The following is a 21,761-nucleotide window of genomic DNA, read 5'->3' on the forward strand; positions in this document are numbered from 1 at the left end:
TCGTCAATGAAACAAAAAGGATACATCACCAAATTAGGCTTGATACATCTACAGTAAACATCAGATCAAAGGAAAACGTCGTAATTACACTCAAAGTGTTGAAGGTACAGTCAAGTGAACCAGTGAGGGATATATTTCATGTATAATTGTTAAATGTCCGGTCAAGAAGAATTCAAATTCACGTCTAGATTCTTTCAGTTGAAATGTCATAATTTCATATTCTCATCTGTTTTAATCACAGCAATTCTCACTATTTTTATTGAAATTATCTCAAGAATATATTTTGTTCTATCAAATGAATTTATAGTACTATTTCAATGACAAAATTTCTTAACCTCAAATTTAATGGGGAAACCGAACGCCAATCTCCTTTTCCCAGAACTTAGGCCTATATGGTATGTTGTCACAAGTAAGCTTATTACCCCACACCCTAGTGATATTCAAGAATCTCATTCATTCTCTTATTGCTGCACTGAGTTGTAGCTGGCGCCCTTCAAATAACGTATGTGTAAGTAAGCAGGTAGGAACCAAGTGTGAGTACAAGGTCCGACGATTGTGTATTTTATTTAATGAATATTAACTGTAATAATTTTTCAATTTAAATGCAGTTTAGTATGTTTTCAAGTAAGTAAACGAGTTAGGAATATCTACATCCTCTCACCGCCTACTAGAGAAACTCTAGAGACTTTTTTCTGCTCTCAGATTTGTGTGTTGACTCTGTAAATAGATTGAACCTGTAAATACTTCAAACTGTAAATATTATGTATTACTACAGTATTTATATGTAATGTGATGTGTTAGCCATACGCTAAATAAATAACCACAATCATCCTCTCTACTTTCATGTTTGTTACTTCTAACTCCTGTAAAGCAAAGTTGGTCTGAAAACAGACCGATGTAAAGATAGTTTCATCCGGGAGCTGACTTCCTTCTTACAGAATACTGTTGACAGCAACTGCGAGCGCACTGCATTAGCTTTACTGCACCTTGATTCAATCTCACTTACTATATTACCATCCTGGGAGAACATATATCTTAAATATTTGAAATTATCTACCGGTTCCAGCTTTATATCACCAATCTGACATTAAATTCTCTTGGATTTTTTACCTACTGACATCAGTTTAGTCTTCGAAAGGTTAATTTTCATACCATACTCATTGTACCTATTTTCAAGTTCCAAGTTATTAGACTGCAGGCTTTCAGCACAATCTGCTGTTAAGACCAAGTCGTCAGAATAGGCCAGACTGCTTACTACGTTTCCACGTACCTGAATCCCTCCCTGACACTTCATACCTTTCAGCAGATGATCCATGTAAACTACGAACAACAAGTGTGAAAGATTACAACCTTGTCTAACCCCTGTAAATACCCTGAACCAAGAACTCATTCTACCATCAATTCTCATTGCAGCCCAATTGTCAACACAAATGCCTTTGATTGATTTTAATAACCTACCCTTAATCCCATAGTCCCCCAGTATGGCGAACATCTTTTCCCCCCGGACCTATCATATCGATGTCTTTCTTTAAAAACCTCGTAAGTCCGAATACTCTTCCTATCCATTATATTCCTTAAGACTGGTCACGCCTCGCAGTCACATATTTATAGGCAGTCCAAAAGAATAATATTCGTTATGGTCATTTTCCTCTGCCGGTTTGTAAAGGAAAATGAACCTTAAGTACATTATACTGTAGGAGTGTGTAAATTTTCCATGCAATCAACATCCCTACAATACGGTACGGTAAGGTCCATTTTCCTTTAGACATTTACAAAGGAAAATGAACACAGCGAAAATTATTCTGATGGACTGCATATAAATATATGTCCGGGAGGCGTGACCAGTCTTAAGGAATATATTGGGTAGGAAGAACATTTGGACATACGAGGTTTTAAAAGAAAGCCATCGATATGCATTCTCTACATCCACGAAACATAAACAGAACTGTCTATTCCTCTCGTACCGTTTTTAATTTACCTGGCGCATACTGAAAATCTGACCCTGACAGCCCCTCTGTAGTCTGAAACCACACTGGTTTTCATCCAACTTTCTCTCAATTTAATTTAAATCAAAATTTGACCCTGCCAAGGATCATTTCTTTGCCTGCTTGGCCACACCTCACGCTCACTAAATGACTACAATTAATTTTCCAAATTCATTCAGCGAAGAGCATAGGATTCCCTAAAGGGTGGGGCTAACCTAAAAAAATACCACTCCAAAAAGCGAAAACGAGTAATTGGGACCTCTTACTTTTGTAGTGATGAAATTTCCCAAGTTTATTTTAAGGTAATTTATTCATATTTATTTCACCACAAAATTCCATTCAATAATGTTTAAAGTACATCAACTTTACTCTGTACAGTTAAGTATTAGCAGTTCTCATCAATCAACATTTGATCAGTTAGAAATATCCAGATCTTCAACATTTATTGCCCTTTCCTTATGGATGTTTGCTAATGCAAGGCCATTAAGCCGGTTCTCTCCCATTGTAATTATTACAATCCGCAGTTTATAAACCCTCGAGGAAGGTTCGAGACCTTTCATGAAAAATCAAGACACACCCCCAGGTTTAACTGGCTACATTAAACAGTTACACACAAAATCGAAGAAGAAATACGGGATTGGCTGGAAATTAATTACAGAAATTATTGATTGGCTACCTTCAAAACTGGCGGAAGGAAAAGCTAAATATTGCCAACCCACAAAAGAATGAACAAAATTTAGTAAAGAAAGAAAATTTATGAGTACAGAATTTCTTCAAAAAAGTTCCTTCACTTCGCACCAGGGTGCATGATCATAGTTTTTCGGCAGGGACATCTATGAGAGAATGTCCAAACTTCTTGATAAATAGTAAACAAAAACAAGTCGAAATTCACACAGTGACATCTTCAGAGGAAAGGTGAAGTACGTCCAGTTTCAAGTTCACTGTTTCTCCTGTAGAGGAGTACCTACTTTAAGGCGGAAGATTTAAATGTGAGGCATAGAGGTGTACCACCCTGTACAATAATAATAATAATAATAATAATAATAATAATAATAATAATAATAATAATAATAATAATAATAATAATAATAATAATAATAATAATTGCTTTACGTCCCACTAACTAATTTTGCGGTTTTGGGAGACGCCAAGGTGCTGGAATTTAGCCCCCAGGAGTTCTTTTACGTGCCAGGAATACTACCGACACGAGGCTGACGTATTTGAGCACCTTCAAATACTAGCGCACTGAGCCAGGATCGAACCTGCCACGTTGCGGTCAGAAGCCCAGCGCCTCAACCGTCTGAGCCACTCAGCCTGGCCCTTTTACTGTAAAGTTCGAATTGTTCCCTTAAACATATGATGCAAGACAAAGAGTGTGCTTTCACTGCTTACCTCACGATACTCTATGAGATTGTAAAGCATTTTAATAGATTTATTTGTGCACATTTGACACTAACACTACAAGAAGTGAATCCTATATAATCTATTAAATATGCATTTAGTTGAGACCACTTCGATATTTTACCATTTGCTAAACATGTCATTTCTTTTACCAACACCTGATAACTTAACACATACAGTGACGTTCATATCGTGGTGAATTTTGAGTAAATGGGTTACATTTGGCATATTATCCATCTTCTTGTTTACCCTACTCTACATTTCCAGGCTCCTACCTTCAGGATCTTTTCTTTTAACACTTTTCGATGATAAATATTTTGGCAAATGTGGGAAAATAATTGAACATGCATCAGGGAGAAGCTCATTATAGTTACGTAGACTTTACTATCATAAATTTTATCGCCTATTGATAAACTTTCGTGTGTGGCATGTTTTAAGCATAGGCCTACAACTGAATCCTTCCCAGGTTCACAATTATCCCGTTCAAAATGACAAATCCATTTTTATTTTAATTCCTCATCTGAAGGAAAACTAAACGAGGTAATAAAACACGTTTTAATGCTATAGTTGTTATGATACATGGGAACACAACATTTTCTGGGCATCTGCAAATACACGAAACATTTTATTAATAAGCTAAATTCAGTCCGCACCATCACAAATAATAACGTTATTGATTAACGTCCCACTAACTATTTTTACGGTTTTTGAGAGACGCCGAAATGCCGGATTTTATCCACGAGGAGTTATTCAAAGTGCCAGTAAATATACCAGCACGAGGCTGACGTATTTGAGCACCTTCAAATACCACTGGACTGAGCTGGGCTTAGAAAGCCAGCTCTACAGTCCAAGCTATTCAGCCCTAGTTAGCCTTCACATTATCTCGATAATAGGCTCTACGTATGCTTATTCTATCACTTATCTTGTTATATATGGGTACTCGAACGTATTCGTGAAAAATTAAACGGAACACGAGACGAAGTTCACTAGACATAACATACACGGACAGACCTCGCGCTTTCATCTTAGCCTCCACTGGACGTTGCCAAATCTACATGACTCCAGCTTGTAACTGTAGTTGGCTATGCCATTTCTCAGATAAGTTAACTGAAAATCATCACAATTACCGGTACTTTTTTTGTAGTCTTCCCAGAAGGAGTCCCTGTCAGATTTAGCTATCAAAAAGAAGATATTTGACGGGATGTCTATGTTACTGATCCATGGTATAGAGTATAGACGAACAAACTATGATTATTAAGACATTATATAATCACTAAGGTTCGGATGTTTAGGACAAAGTCATATTTCTTTCCTGAGGTCATTTTACCTGAAATCTGAAAAATAATTGTGAATGACGAGTCCCTGACCTCATTTAAATGCATACTTCGGCCATCTTTATTGCTTTGGTCTCATTTCAGTGATATAAGTTCATATTTGGTTTATATTTTGAATATTTTTGTTTAAATTGATGCACCGGGTACTTGTTATCTGCGTCGCGTTTCAAGCACATAATAATTTTGCAGACAGAAGTACAATATTATGCAGTGCTGAATGCTACGAATTTCCTGTTTATAATTATTTATTTATTATCAAATATCGTACGAATGTTATATGGCCATTGACTACAGTAAATATTTAATTCATTTCACCGCTACAAACTACTACTACTACTACTACTACTACTACTACTACATTTTCAACATGACTATCGTTTCCCCAACGCATTATTTCATTTTATTAATAATATTATATAATAGTTCGTGCAACGGACATAACCAGCAAGTTAACCGTAGCTTCAACAGGGGTTCAGGGAGTTGCGAGAGGTGTTCGCCTTAATTAACCTCTTAACAGTTTCTGATTTCCTAACATAACAGATCGACATGGGAGGCTAGGAAGCAGTCGTAGTGGCGCCTGGGGGGGGGGGGGGCCTTTTCCACCAAAACATTCTAAATCACAATTTATTAGAAGGGGCCATCGGCACGTCGCGGAAACAGATGAATAGAAGAGTACATCATTTTCACCCTGGGACTCTCATGTACTCGCTCTCAAAAAAAGAAAAAAAAACACTAAAAACAAAACAAAGAAAATGCAGAAGGGGCAGTTAAGGAGAACCAAGTACAAATTTCAAATATCCGCGTGGGTCCTCGAAAACCAAATGCATATCTTTCTTTGCTAGGGTTTTTTTATTTTTTAAAATACAATTTGCCTTACGTCGCACCGACATTCTTTGTAAAATCACCATCTTGATTAGATTTTTCACCATGTTTTACGTTGCACCGATACAGTTAGGTCTTATGGCGACGATGGGATAGGAAAGGCCTAGGAGTGGGAAGCGGTCGTGGAACATGAGGAAACCATAGAAAACTCTCTTCAGGACTGCCGACGGTGGGATTCGAACTCATCATTTTCCAAATGCAAGCTTAACGCTAAACGAAAAGCCAAATCACTCGGTCCGCATAATTCAGAAGAAAAAAAAAAAGCGTCTGGGTCAGAAATGGAATGAATGAAGCGGCGAGGATACGAATTGTGCCGGCTGCCGAAGCCTTTTGCACTCCTCTGGGGCGATGATTAATGACTGACAGGTGAAATGAAATGATAGCGGAGAGTGTTGCTGGAATGAAAGATGATAGGGAAAACCGAAGTACCCGGAGAAAAACCTGTCCCGCCTCCGCTTTATCCAGCACAAATCTCACATGGAGTGACCGGGATTTGAATCACGGAACCTAGCGGTGAGAGGCCGGCGCGCTGCCGCCTGAGCCATGGAAGCTCTGCTGTTTGCATTAATAAGCATAAATCATTGCTGTGATCTTGTACGAATTAATTGGACATACGATAGAAGAACAATAAATAAACTTAAGTGCATTAGGTACGGGATCTCTTTTAGTGCACATTTGCACATTGCCTACGCGTTAATAGAAGGCCTGGACAAGCCGACTTATTTCTGGGCGAACGAAGTAGTTCAGGCAATGGCCGCTTGGATCGCGTTTATGTTCTGTTGTTCTCATGTTCTGTCTATATCGTTATATTGAAGATTTATACAATAACGCGAAATAATACATTTTTATTATCATTATGTCCGGTTTGAATGAGATATAAATATATAAAACAACTTAGAACACACTACACTTCATCGAGTTCTTTCATTTTGCACTTGTTTATCACAAAGGTAAAGAATAGGGAAATAGGCCTAAATAGAAGGACTGATCCGATTTTTCCCTATTTCTATAATTTCAACACCGAGCTCGATAGCTGCAGTCGCTTAAGTGCGGCCAGTATCCAGTATTCGAGAGATCGTGGATTCGAACCCCACTGTCGGCAGCCCTGAAGATGGTTTTCCGTGGTTTCCCATTTTCACACCAGGCAAATGCTGGGGCTGTACCTTAATTAAGGCCACGGCCGCTTCCTTCCCACTCCTAGCCCTTCCCTGTCCCATCGTCGCCATAACACCTATCTGTGTCGACGCGACGTAAAGCAAAAAAAAATAATAATAATAATAATAAAAAAATCAACACTTTTTCGCACGGAGGCTTGCTCTTGAATTTGTTTAATAAATCACAGTCATTAGTCACTTTCTTTGCATTATTATCAAGAACAGGCCTGAAAAATGTTGTAAGTATAACGCATGTGATGTGTGCTTGATCACTGTCGCGACACTGAAACGTCTCTTTAAACTTTGGAACGGTAAGGAATTTCAGCTTTCGGAGAAGTTTACATTTTCCGAGGTATCCTAACGCCCGCGTTATAAATATTAATACATTTTTAATCAGAAGAATTTGCATCGGCACTTTGTCGGGTAGGCAGAATTCCCCTCACATTACTTACACCGTAATCTGATTCGACAAAGTGCAAGCTACATATTCTGGAGTTATCATTAGGAGCCGGAAGAGATACTTTTCTGCTGCCCTGTCCAGAAATAGCAAGCCTCCATTTCTCCCGTAAACTCGGATCTCTAGGAAAAAGATGAAAATTTATATTTGTGTATATTTCTTCGCTGTGTCAGATGTGCAGTTAGGCACGCAAAATTAACCATCTTAATAGTATTAATAATAAATAATGTTATTGGCTTTACGTCCCACTAATTACATTTTCGGTTTTCGGAGACGCTGAGGTACCGAAATTTAGTCCCGCAGGAGTTCTTTTACGTGCCTGTAAATCTATCGGCAGGAGGCTGACGTATTTGAGCACCTTCAAATACTACCGGTGTTCGGTCTCGTTTTAGAGTTGCTTACTCGTGTTGAACGAGGCCTAGCTCTTCCCACAGTCCACGAAATGTACTTCATTAAGTGCAAAGGGAAGGCCAACATAATGTACATTACGTACTTCATTTATTCACAAAACTATTTACACTGTACAAAATATACATTAGGACGCCGTGGTCCATGTTGTAGCGCACAAACACAATACTGTTACCCACGCTCGTCCAAGTCTCGGAACTCACTGACGCCGGTGAGGCGCGTGACTCTGTCCCCCTTCCACTGGGGCTGAAGCAGTCTCATTGTGCTGACCTCTGACGAAAGAAAACACATGGCGTTCAACATACCACCCACCTAATTTATATATAAATTACAAACATAAATATTATTAAGAACAATAAAAATTAGCACTCACACTGAAAAAGTCAAATGAAAAACCAAAGTTTTAGCACATTAAAGATTACACCTTTTCACTAATTACACTTTTTCACTATATACAGTTTCAACCTCTTCTGGGAAGACACAAAGTTTTGCAATTGGCCGTTTGAAGGTCCCCTTGGGCGTGCGAATAGTGGCAACTCGCACCAAGCCGTCAGCACCTGCGTGCGTATCTACCACGATCCCTGTCTGCCACACGAGAGGTGGCAAGTTGTCTTCCTTGAGAAGAACCAGAGTTCCGGGTTGAAGGTTGACCCTTCCTGCTGACTACTTAGTCCGCTGCTGGAGTTGACATAGATAGTCCCTTGACCATCGCTTCCAGCAGTACAGTCTGCAACGGTGAAGTAGTTGCCACCTGGACAGACGAGAACCTGAAATTGTAAGTAAATCTGGCTCTGGGATGGTTGTGAAAGGTTCTCCAATCAGGAAGTGACCGGGAGTCAGGAATGAATAATCATCAGGATTATCAGACAATTTGGTTATTGGTCTCGAATTCAGGCATGCCTCAATCTGAACTAACAACGTGGACATTTCTTCAAAAGTCAGTACAAGATTTCCTGCAACCTTCTTCAAATGGGACTTAGTAGACTTTATGCCAACCTCCCACAGCCCACCAAAATGAGGGGCATGCGGTGGAATAAAATGCCACTGGATTCCACATTGAGATGCGAAGTCATACACCTCCCTCTGATGTACTTGAGATCTGAAAAGGGTGTGAAGCTCCCGTAGCTCGTTTCTTGCTCCCACGAAGGTACTTCCATTGTCGCTGTAGATATTCTGGCAGATACCCCGACGCGATGTAAATCTACGCAGCGCAGCTAGGAACGCATCAGTAGACAGGTCAGAGACAAGTTCAAGATGGATCGCCTTGGTAGCCATGCAGATGAATAGAGCAATATAACATTTTAGCTTTGTTTTGCTCTTACGAGTCCCTTGCTTAATGTGAAGTGGACCCCCATAGTCAACTCCGCAGTTCAAAAATGGTCTGTTGGGTTCTACCCTGTGGTGTGGGAGCTGTCCCATGAGTTGAGTTGATGTACTTGCCTTCAACTTGTAGCAAGGGAGACACTTGTGTGTTATGTGCCTAATGACAGACTTACCATTAGGTATCCAATATCGTTGTCTAATGGTTGCAAGCAAAAGTTGGGGTCCAGCATGCAGAAGTCGCATGTGCTCACACATTACTAACAACCTAGTCACATGATGATTAGGTGGTAGGATGATGGGATGTTTCTGGCTGTACAGAGCTTGCGATTGTTCCAATCTGCCGCCCACCCTAAGCATCTGGTTTACATCTACAAAGGGATAAAGAGACTTCAACTTGCTGTCCTTTGCGATCGGTCTGCCAAGTCGCAGATCTTGAAGCTCCTTACCATATTCTCGCTCTTGGGCAGTACGAATGATCCTGTGCGATGCCTCTTGAAGTTCTACTACAGTCAGACTTCCCACCTGTCTCCTTGAAGCAGCAAGCCTGAGGTTGTTTATGTATCTCAGTATGAAGGCCATGACTCTCACCAGCCGTGACCAAGAAGAAAACCGTTGGACTAAGTCTTCAAGGAAATGATTGACAACAAGTAAGCAAACAGCTGTTTTCCGTTGCTCTGGTACATCAGTGAGTTCGGAAGTTTTCTTCATGTCGCTCACAGGCCAGGTTGACGGTGGCTGGTAGAGCCAGGATGGTCCCGCCCACCATAACAGATTGTCTTGAAGAAGATGTGGTTCAATCCCTCTCGAAATGATGTCAGCTGGATTGTCCTGTGACGTCACATGGTTCCACTGTTCTACAGATGAAAGTTGTTGTATCTCAGACACTCGGTTACCAACAAACGTTTTCCAAGATGCGGGCTCTCCTGCAAGCCAAGCTAGTACTATGGTAGAATCAGTCCAATAGTAGTTTTGTTCAATTTTGAGGTTAAGTGCAGTTTTAACCTTATCCATTAATTTTACAAGAAGTAATGCACCACATAGTTCAAGTCTAGGGAGGGAAATCTGTTTCAGTGGTGCTACTCTGGATTTGGAGCTTAACAGCACTATTGTTACATTATCCTTGACATCTATACTCCGTAGGTAAACAGATGCTCCAAAGGCCCTTTCTGAAGCATCAGAGAATCCGTGTAACTCATATTGTTTAATCTCTCCGTCTCCCGTCACTCTTCGAGGGATGCGAATGTCGTTGAGTGATGGCAAATATGCATGAAACTGTTCCCAAGTAGTTAATAGCTCAGGAGGCAAACTCTGATCCCAGTCCACTTTCGCCTGCCATAAATGTTGCAAGAAAATTTTACATTTTATTATTACTGGACCTAAGAGGCCCAAAGGATCAAAAATGGATGAAATGCAGGATAACACACTACGTTTTGTCCAGGTTGTGGTCTTCTGGATGTGACTGGTAGCTACAAACTGGAAGATGTCCTTTAGAGGATGCCACAGTAGTCCCAAGGCCTTAATGGTACCCTCTTCCTTGTCATCCAGACTCCAGGGCAGTTGTGATTCTTGGTGCTCAAGAGGTATGTGCTCTAAAAGAGTAGGATGGTTAGCACACCATTTACGAAGAGGAAAGCCTGCGCTATTGAGTAGTTCGATCAGCTCTTGTTGCAGACTGAGTGCATCTCCAATGGTATCTGCTCCACTCAGAACATCATCAACATAGAAGTCTCTTCGTAATGTCTCCGACGCTCTTGGGTATTGCAGTGCACCATCGTTGGCAAGTTGTACCAGGCATCTCGTGGCTAAAAAGGGCGCCGCTGAGGTACCATAAGTTACAGTGGAAAGTCGACAAATCTGGATAGGTTCATTCGGAGATGAACGCCATACAATGCGTTGCAGATCTTGGTCATCAGGATGAACTAGAATTTGCCTGTACATTTTTGTAACATCTGCAGTGAAGGCATACTTATGTGTTCTAAATCTCAAGATGATAGAATACAAGTCTTCTTGCACCGTAGGTCCAACCATCAAGATATCTTTCAGTGAGTAGTTACTAGTAGTTTAAGCAGAGGCGTTGAAGACGACTCTGACCTTAGTGGTAGTGCTGGACTGCTTAATTACAGCATGATGCGGCAGGTAATATGTTGGCTTATTGGTTTGCGTTGTCACAAGTTCCATGTGATGAAGATCAGCATATTCTGTCATGAACTCAACATAGTCCTTCTTCAAGTCTGGTTGGCGATGTAACCACTGTTCAATTTGACTGAGGCAACGAGTGGCGTATTTAAATGAATCCCCAAGTTCCTCATGGTGTGGTTTAATAGGCAGTCTTACAACATATCTTCCGGTGCTGTCCCTAGTAGTGTTGTTCACAAAGTGTTCTTCGCACTGACTTTCTTCCTTAGAACGCGGGGGAGACATCTTTACTTCCTCTTGTTGCCAAAATCGTTCGACCTGTACGTGCAGTTCATTGCCGCGCACAAGACAAGACATTACTTTCTTGCTGGTAGACTTGAGAGAGTGTGGTGGTATCTTGCCTGATAAGATCCAACCAAATTCAGTATCCTGTAGTACAGGATGATTTTCTCTCGTGAGTTGACCACGACGCAGTATGTCAAAAAACACAGAAGCCCCCAGTAGTAAATCAACTTCACCTGGTGTACTAAATTGAGGATCCGCCAAGGAAATGTCCTGTGGTAGCTGCCAGTCAGACGTGTCAAGCTGTACTGTAGGGAGCTGACCAGTTATGCGAAGAAGTACAGCACAAACAATAGGGGTAGTGTAGTCTGTGACCCTAGATGTAACTTGGATTTGACAAATATGTGATGATTCAGTTGCCTTAGTATCACTAATTCCCCTTATAGGCATTGAGTGCCGACTCAATAAAATCCCTAAGCGATCTGCCAAACGCCTGGACATGAAATGCATTTGAGACGCACTATCAAGTAGAGCTCGGCACTGATGTGCATTCCCACGTTTGTCTGTGACCACTACGAGAGCTGTTGACAATAGAACTTCTACATGAGTATAGTTGCTCTTCACAGCACAGTAGGTTTGCTGCTGAGTCTGGTTGGTTTCTGATGTAGTAGAAGCACTGTAGGATGTACTCTGCTCCTTGTGCAACAGAGTATGATGTCTATTATTGCAGATTCGACAATTTCCTGAACTACACTCCTTTAAAGTATGATTAGCACCCAGACAGTTAAAGCAAAGTTTACACTTCTTGGTGAAATCTATTCTATTTCCAACGCTGGCTTCACGAAACTTAGGGCATTTTGTTAGGGTGTGAGAAGCCTTATAAAACTCACAATGAGTTGCTGTTGTGACAAAGGACTTCTTACTGCTCTTATCACCACCATGTTTGGATACGACCTGTTGCTAGTCGCTTTGGTGTTTTTCGGGGTTGATTAGCTCCAGAGTTTGACAACTATTCTCCAAGAAAGCTACTAAATCCTTCAAGCGAGGGAACTTCTTATCTGAAGATTTAACTTCCCACTGTTTTCTTAGACCGAGGCTGATTCGATCTAGCACTAAGCGAGATAACAAAATTTCATGCAAAGGCACATCTATTTCCATTACTTCAATAGCGCTCAGGTTGCTCAGCAGTTGATTTAGCAACAATCTTAAGTCCTTAGCTGACTCTGTTTTAACTGACGGAAGATCTAGCAGTTGCTTAACGTGTAGGTCTATAATCAATTTGGGGTTATTATATCTCTGAAAGATTAATTCCCAAGCTACCTTGAAATTGCTTTCAGTGACAGACAAGCTTTCAATTAATTTATGAGGTTCTCCCGATAAGCATGATAGTAGGTAATAGTACCTCTGTATGTCTGTTAAGGCATGATTATTAATTACTAGGCTCTGGAAGGTATCTCGAAAATTAATAAATTCAGAAATAATTCCTGTAAATTTTGGCAGTGAAATTGTAGGGAGTCTTATTTCATGTATGCTACTGGTATTCGAAGAACTAGATGTTGCGGGGGAAGTAGCATTCGAATTTGCATTCAACAGAGTTTCCATCTTAGATTCTATTTCTAGGATGAGTTCTTCCGTGGATTCCCTATCTGCATCATAAACGTCTTCGGTATCGCTAATTTCTAACTGGGTTTGAACATCGTTGTATTCCTCCTTACTTGAACATAGCAGCCTTTGCCTAACTCAAATATCATTCAGATTTGAGCCTTCATTAAATGTACTGACAAAACTAGCTATACGTTTTATACGAGACTTAATAACTGCTCTCTTTTTTATGAGACCTTTTCGCTGGACAGGATCCATGGTGAAGGATAACAAGAAATAATGGATATATTATAAAGGACTGGGAATGCCAGATTACTTACAGATCAGGAGAATGTATCCTTCCACAGCAGGGCTAAAAACCAAAGAGCACTGCGCGGCTGGGCTGCACTCTGGTGGTCACTTCTGGAACTACTGCTACGGATCTGGATTACTACTCCTTGGAATTTCCATCAATTGGGTTGGCAAGACTGTATTCGTCCGCGCAAGATGGCGGCAACACACGCTTCAATCTCGAAGTTTAAAATGAATGAGAACTGTATTAGAACTCAGTTAATCACATCACAAGTCACAGTGTTTCATGTAGAAAATGGTTGTGAATCACATACACGGCACGTTAGTTGAAGTCACTCATTTGTACCTTACTGCGCAGTACTTGGCACGTGGGTGGTTGTAAGTTTGGCGGTAAAACGAACACATTCGTACTTCACAAATGTAAACACTTGTAAATAAACTGTTATCACTAATAGGCCTAAATGCGAAGATTATGAGATGTAATATCGTCACTGAATCACATCGGGCACTGGAGGACCAAAATGTTCGGTCTCGTTTTAGAGTTGCTTACTCGTGTTGAACGAGGCCTAGCTCTTCCCACAGTCCACGAAATGTACTTCATTAAGTGCAAAGGGAAGGCCAACATAATGTACATTACGTACTTCATTTATTCACAAAACTATTTACACTGTACAAAATATACATTAGGACGCCGTGGTCCATGTTGTAGCGCACAAACACAATACTGTTACCCACGCTCGTCCAAGTCTCGGAACTCACTGACGCCGGTGAGGCGCGTGACTCTGTCCCCCTTCCACTGGGGCTGAAGCAGTCTCATTGTGCTGACCTCTGACGAAAGAAAACACATGGCGTTCAACAACCGGATTGAGCCAGGAACGAACCTGTCAAGTTGGGGTCGGAAGACCAGCGCCTCAACCGTCTGAGTCACTCAGCCCGGCAATAAACCATCTTAACCTACAGAATGGAAAGAGAAACTTGACGGTAATTGGCCCCAGGGACTCTGAAATTTTTGAGAGTGGGTTGGCAACCACGGGGCCCTTAGCTGAGTCTTGGCATTTCTTCCACTTACTTGTGCCAGGCTCCTCACTTTCATCTATCCTATCCGACCTTCCTTGGTCAACTCTAGTTCTTTGCCGACCCCTACGCTATTAGGTTTACGATGGCTAGGGAGTCTTTTATTTTCACGCCCTTGGTGACCCTTGTCTTCCTTTGGCCGATACTTTCATTTTTCGAAGTGTCGGGCCCCTTCCAGTTTTTCTCTCTGATTAGTGTTATATAGAGGATGATTGCCTAGTTGTACTTCCTCTTAAAACAATAATCACCACCACCTTGACGGTAATTTGGAAGCACATAACTAAACAAATGTTACTGTAAATGCATCTCAGCAACCATCCATATATTGTAAATCGTGAGACCAAATAAATTAAAAACGACAAAACTCTTCATATTTCATGTTAGATAAGGCCTTACCTTGTAAAATAAAGTTTAATATATTATTTCTTCTCATAAAACATGTTGCAGTAACACACGTCAGCATAGAATTCACGCCAAACAACAGAACATAAACGCGAACCTAGCGGTGGAAAAGAGAAAAACTATTCCCATGCTTTTAATGCAAGAAATTGGCTTTCTGTCCAGGGGCCTATTCCACAAAAGTATGGTCTTGTACATTACAAGTTACTAGTGTGGGTTCTTGTAATGTATGGAGTTGTACAATTCTGTTCCACAAACGATTGATAGTCTCTTGTATATTACCAGTGAATTGTTACAAGTTTTACAAGTGACGACATATCAATAAACATACTACGTCATAGCATGAATCAGCTGTTTATCTTCGTATTCCATTCGTTGAACTGGGTTATGCTTGCCTCATTTATCGTAATATCGTATTTTACTGTAACGTACGCAGCAAAGATTGAAAGAACTAATATTCCTGTGAATTTTTTAATGCTACGATGTTATTTTTCAGTTTATTTCTTTGATGATAGGAAATTACTCCGTTATTATCACCCATTCTGTTCTTCCGCGATCCTCGCGTATGTTCTACGAGAGTCTTGGTCTGTCATTAGGAATCAGATGCCGCTAATACCGATATTCGGCCGCCAAACTTAATTGTTACGAAATTGCAAACTCTGCATGAATTGTTAAAATGATGTCAAGAGAAACAAAGTTATTCATTTTGAAGGAAATAGAAGGTAGGAAAGATATTTGTTTCGGTGGATTCAGCGAGAGTCTGAAAAAACCAGACAAAATAAATGGTTGGATGGAAATATTTGACTTGGGAAAAGTTCATGGAGCTTTTGAGGGGAAAAGTTGGACGTATGTAAGAGATATTCTGCTCATTAATGATTCCAGGAATGTCCTTCTTGGAATATGTTTTTTTCAGTATTTTCAGGCCAACAAACAATTTGAGGAAATTTCATATCATTTATTGCAGCTACCACAGACCGAAGATTTTGCCATCCCAAGCCAATGTAATGTTGTTAGTAAATGTTGTTTAGCAGAGAGATTTATTTCTGTTCGTAGGATATTTTAAGCTATAGCCAATATCTATCAAAAGTTCTTCCACTTGTACTGTGCTTAACCTAAAACGTTCATTTTATTCAAATACAGTGTTAAACTGGAAGTTTATTCTTTCCCTGTACAGACGATAGTTTTCATTTTCATCACCATCACTATCACTACTGCTAGACCACATATTTATCAAAATGTATCCAAAATAAGCGTATTTAAATAGCACTAGTACATTTATATATTATTGTCCTTTCACTGGTAGAGAATTCTTCTCAATTCACTAGTAAGTTACAAGTACTAGTACTTTTGTGGAACACGCCTATAAAAATTCACTAGTAATTTGTAAGTATGGAGTAGTAAAGTACAACTGTAGAGAATTCTTTTGTGGAACAGAAACTCTGGTATTTGTACAAGTTACTAGAGAATTTACTTGTAATGTACAAGACCATACTTTTGTGGAACAGGCCCCAGGCCTTCTAGTATCTAGTAGGCTTTGGCTTATCTCTCTACTGTATTTGTTTGTCCACTCCTAGTTGTAGGCATTCTCTTTGGTAGTAGGTCGGTCGCGGTGTATTGTAGTATCGATGTGCGCGAGTTTGTTTGATAATCGATGATACTGTATTTGGTGCACGTGCACGTGGGTAAATACGATTACGAAGTATGGCAGTGGCAGTGTGCTGATGAGGAGATAGTTTGAGTATTTTGAAGTATGTAATGCTGTTATCAAATGGTTCGATTAGCGGATGTGAAAATTAGTTGCGTTGAATAAGTTGTACTATTTCTTTCTATTTTTTATGTGGAGATTGTAAAGCTTTTCTACGTAGGGATGCTAGGTTATGTTTTTTTTTATAGCTCATGTTTTGAAGATCTTTGTATTAAGGTGAGTTATATCATGTAATGGCCCTTTCCGCTTTTAGTTTTTACGCCTTAGGTATTAAATTCATACAGTCATCAACTTATAGTTATGAGCATCATGCATTATTCATAATGAGATGTGATCCAAACCACACAGCTACTTGCACGGTTTGTAGGTATCAATTTGCATTCGGGAGATATTGGGTTAGAACCCCACTATCGGCAGCCCTGAAGGTGTTTTTCTATGGTTTCCCATTTTTACACCAGGCAAATGCTGGGGCTGTACCTTAATTAATGCCACGGTCGCTTCCTTCAAATTCGTAGCCTTTTCGTATTCCATCCCTTTCTGTGTCGGTGCGGAGTAAAAAAACAACAACCGCAATGTCACTATTTTCACTACTGCACTCTGAGCTTTGCTGTGTAATGTTCATAGTTTTGACGTACAATTTCATATTTAATAATGAATAGCCAATATTTAACAGCATCTGAACGGTGTGTAATGTGAAAGGTGAATTTTACATTATTACGTTTCAGTAAGGAAACATATTATCTTCCATGTATTTACCACGTATTTACTATTTGTCCCATAGAGCTACTAATAAAATTACCGAGCAAGTGACTGTGCGGTTTCGGTCACATAGCTATCGGCTTGCATTCGAGAGATAGGCCTAGTGGGTCGAACCCCACTGTCGGCAGCCTTGAAGATGGTTTTTCATGGTTTCCGTCTTTTACACCAGCTCAGAGACCACGGTCGCTTCCTTCCCACTCCTAGCCCTTTCCTATCCAATTGTCGCCATAAGACCTATTTGTTAATTTAAATTACATTAAAACACAGTACCGGTTTCGACCTGTTAAATAGGTCATCGTCAGCTGTTGATGAACCTGCAGATTAATCTTAGTAATGTTTTATTCTGTACAGTCGCTATAGTAATGTTTTATTCTGTACAGTCGCTATTGAATAAGCAGGTTCATCAACAGCTGACGATGACCTATTTAACAGGTCGAAACCGGTACTGTGTTTTAATGTAATTGATTAGGTGGAAAGCTCTCATCCTTCATACTTGTGTGGTCAAACTATCAATACAGACAATGAATCTGATAGATTATAGACCTATCTGTATCGGTGCAACATAAAGCATGGTTAAAAAATCTACCATATCTTAGCACTGCTTGGACACTTTGAATATTCAGTGTATTATATCAAAATGAAAGATCTAGATCAAGATGGTGAAATTACAAAGAATATTGGATACACAAAAATACTGTTATGATGACACAACTACCTTGCTGTTTTGCAGACTTTATTTAAGGACAAGTCTTAATAAATTAGTTTCCTAATTCCTTGAAATTATCTTTATGCATTATCAATCATGCCTTCTACAAGCTGTAAGTTCTTCTATTGGCCTACTTGAAGAAGCATTTTGCTACCATAGACATAATGGCTGAGCAACATCATCTCAGCAGGCAGCCACACTGAGGTTTTCAACATGAAGTTCTGTTTGGCTGTGGTTCAAATTCTGTCTTAAACTGGTTGTTCCCTTGACATGATCTTCAAATGAAGAGCCTTCCTCTCTTATACCTGTTAAAGTATTTAAAACATGATCTGTAGGGGCCGAGGCCCCTTTAAACAACAAGCATCATCAAACATGATCTGTTTCTTCTTTTCAGGTGATAGTATTGTAGAAAATGGGTCTTACAAAGCAGTACCTTCGCTATGTTCCTGCTGGGAAGTTCAACATAATTGCTAGCAGTAATTGTAATGTTGTATTTGTGACGCTGCATGGTCAAGAGGGTCGCTATGTTGCTGTAGGAGCCTGTGAAGACATCATCGTGTGGGATCTTCGACTCGGAGAGAAGGTTTGTATATTTTCTGTTATCAGTGCTGGTAAATTAGCCTATCTGTTAGGGTAATGTATGCACTGAACATAATGTTTATGAAAGGAATAATTCAGTTGTAAGAACACCAAACCAATTACATTGTGTGGGCCCGAACTTTTGTTGGATCCTTTCTTGGTGCAAGGATCATGTTCAAGGTCAGTATACTACTTCTTGGTGATGGTGAACAATGTGATTATCAGCCCCTCTTAATAAATAATGTAAACAAAAATACATTTGAAGTGGATTGTCTATTCAGTGAGCAAATTTTGAAAATGTGGGATGGGGGGGGGGGGGACGACGACGACGACAACAATATAATTTAACTATTTCTAGTTGTGTGGGTGCTGTGTAAGAGCACTCTGCATTTCTGTCAGTCTATCTACATTTTTTTCTTCTTGAATTCTGCACCATTCCACTCCTCATTTTTCCAGGTCCTGTTTTATTTGAGTGATCCATGTCCGGCTCCATGGCTAAATGGTCAGCGTGCTGGCCTTTGGTCAAAGGGGTCCCGGGTTCGATTCCCGGCAGGGTTGGGAATTTTAACCATCATTGGTTAATTTCTCTGGTATGGGGGCTGGGTGTATGTGTTGTATTCATCATAATTTCATCCTCATCACGACGTGCAGGTCGCCTACGGGAGTCAAATAGAAGACCTGCATCGGCGAGCCGAACTTGTCCTCGGGCACTCCCGGCACTAAAAGCCATACGTCCTTTCATTTCATTTCATTTGAGTGATCCATATTTTTCTTGGTTGGCCTTTAGATCTCTGGCCTTATAGATCTTTATCTAGTTACTCTGGGTAAAGATTCCATTGAACTGTAGATCCAACATGATGCAGCTTGAACAATGTGCAATGTTCTACATAAGACTACCAACTTAGGAACTAGTGACAAGACCAGGCTAGTGAAAAGACCATTGGTCTGGATTAGTTAGGTCTGGCTAGTGTCAAGACCATTGGGCTGGATTGGTTAGGTCTAGCTTTTGACAAGGCCATTGGGCTGGGGGCAAGCAAAGGAGATTGGGGGGCGTAAGCCCCCAGGTTAGAGCTGCAAAGTGGCCGACAGACCTCTGGCATCCCCCGGAGTCCTGCTAAAATATGACAGAAAGTAACAAGGTGACAAAAAAGTAAAATTAACGATCACACACCATGACTTTTGGAACCGCATGGTTTTCTTATTTTCAACAGTGTTGGCAGTCTTGCAGGAACAGATGATGCAAGCGAAGAGTATTTAATATATCAAGTACATGATGCAATAGAAAACTTGTCTTTATGACAGCTGACCCAAGCCAGCCAATAGCAATACAGAAAATGGTCACAAGTCTCAGGGGTGAGGTCCTGGCAACCATAAATGAAGGATCTCTCCTCTGCGGTACTTTAGGTATTGTTCTGCATAATTTTTGTATACTTTTCTATCTGCGAAGGGTCAACGGAACTACCACCATACTCTGTTTTGGTTCATTCTCTGTAGATGTTAAAACAAAAAGGAAAATGGTTGTGTGGAGGTTCATTCTCTCCCTCTCTTGCCCTTCTTCTTCTTCTGCTCATGGCTCTTTTCTCTTTTTTTCCCTTTTCTAATCACTGTAGCTTGACTATCTTTTATGTTATTGTTGTTCGCTCTACAACTTTACTAACATCTATCAGAAGGCCTCTGTTTTCCCTTTATGCCTCAAAATATTCCCATAAGGCGCATACCATATAGTGAGCTTGACCACAAATAACTGAGCTATACCTCCCCTTTACGCTTGCCTTTAATCAAGGTGAATGATTTCTTGGTCGCCCTCATGGTTTAGCTGTGCTTTGAACTGTGCGAGATGTATTGTAGTTCAATAAATAACAGGATTAATTTAAATCGCTACATTACACGATACTAAAATTTACACTATTGTAAAATGATATACACAGTCTTGAAAACGATAACAGTTATTAACACAAAAATTGCTGATTTCAAAAACACATAAAACAAATTATGATGTTATCACTCAAAAGCAGCCATGAAAGGGCCATGCATTGGCAATGTGGAGCTCAGATCGGCCACCTCAGGGAGCTTTAAGACAGGTTATAGAAAGGGAGAGGGCGCCACTATCTGGGATTGGCTTAAACGGGAGGCGTGTACTGGTTGCCATAATAACTGCCAACTAGAACTACCATGCTGCGAGCTGTCACAACGCACGTTGTTTTAATAAAACTGTAAGTGGCAGTGGTGGCTGGTGATTATTCTGTTGGTAGTGCCAGCAAATTCGAAATTTGTAAACAAAGGTTTCAAAGTTGCAAGCAGAGACAGGGCATATTTACTTATGCTGTAAGTTACATGAAATCAGGTGACTGGATGTCATGCTGCCGTGTTTTTCCTGTGAAAATGGAGTCTTAGCACTCTGCAGGTGTCTGCCACTGTTTCATAAGCGAAACTCCAAGTCAGGGTGCAAGGATTGAAGTTAACTCGACTCATTTCTTATTAAATCCGAAGCAAGGAGATATTCCAAGACAAGACACCGCACAATGTGTTTTAAAAGCTTTTTCATTTTTTTCATTATTTTATTTATTCAAATTGTTTTTGTTTAAGATGTCTGAGGATGACGCACATAGTGTTGAAACATGTACCATGTTAATGAATATTGAATTTTCTTGACCTCATTGTAATATAAATAGACTTTCAAGCTATTAGGTCGTGTTATACATACCAGGTGTATGCATACGTTTTTGCCGGTTTTTGTGGTAAAGAAAACACGTAATTTTCAATGCAAATTCATTTTTTGTTTATTCATAATATTGGCCATCGGCTTCTACATACTTCACCCATCTTTCAGGTAAGTTATGAATACCATGCCAGGAAAACTGCTTGTTTCTTGCGGAAAACCATTCGTCAAGCCATTTTCCAACTTCCTCTAAATTGCTGAAGTGCTGCTCTGCGAGCGCGTGCCCCATTAATGCGTAGATGGTGCCAAGTCGGGGGAGTACGTCGGGTGCGGAAGGATGTCCCATCCAAGCAAATTGAAGGTGTGCTTCACTGGTTTTGCTGTGTGAGACGGCCCATTGTCACGTACCAAAATCACTTTGCCATGTCTTCTGGCCCATTCCGGTCGTCTTTCGATCAATGCGTGATTTAAATTAATCATTTGTTGGCAATAGTGTTGTGCATTAATGGTTTCCTCAGGCTTCAAGAGTTCCTAATACACAATACCGCTCTGGTCCCACCACTGTCTTTCACATTGAAATCACCATGTTTAAATTATCGAAACCATGTCTCACATGTTCTAATCA

General features: G+C 40.2%; 1 protein-coding gene across 1 annotated transcript in view; it reads left to right on the top strand.

Moving 5' to 3' along the window:
• The first annotated feature begins 16,391 nt into the window (after nt 1-16,391).
• Nucleotides 16,392-21,761, top strand: part of LOC136878945 (WD repeat-containing protein 3) — a 135,048-nt gene continuing 129,678 nt past the window's right edge. Inside the window, exons 1-2 of the mRNA XM_067152569.2 lie at nt 16,392-16,649; nt 18,293-18,481. Of these exons, the coding sequence (XP_067008670.2) occupies nt 18,311-18,481 (171 nt within the window). The 5' untranslated portion in view covers nt 16,392-16,649; nt 18,293-18,310. The remainder of the gene's footprint in view (nt 16,650-18,292; nt 18,482-21,761) is intronic.

The sequence above is a fragment of the Anabrus simplex genome, chromosome 8, assembly GCF_040414725.1.
Source record: "Anabrus simplex isolate iqAnaSimp1 chromosome 8, ASM4041472v1, whole genome shotgun sequence".
In the NCBI taxonomy this organism is placed as follows: domain Eukaryota; kingdom Metazoa; phylum Arthropoda; class Insecta; order Orthoptera; family Tettigoniidae; genus Anabrus; species Anabrus simplex.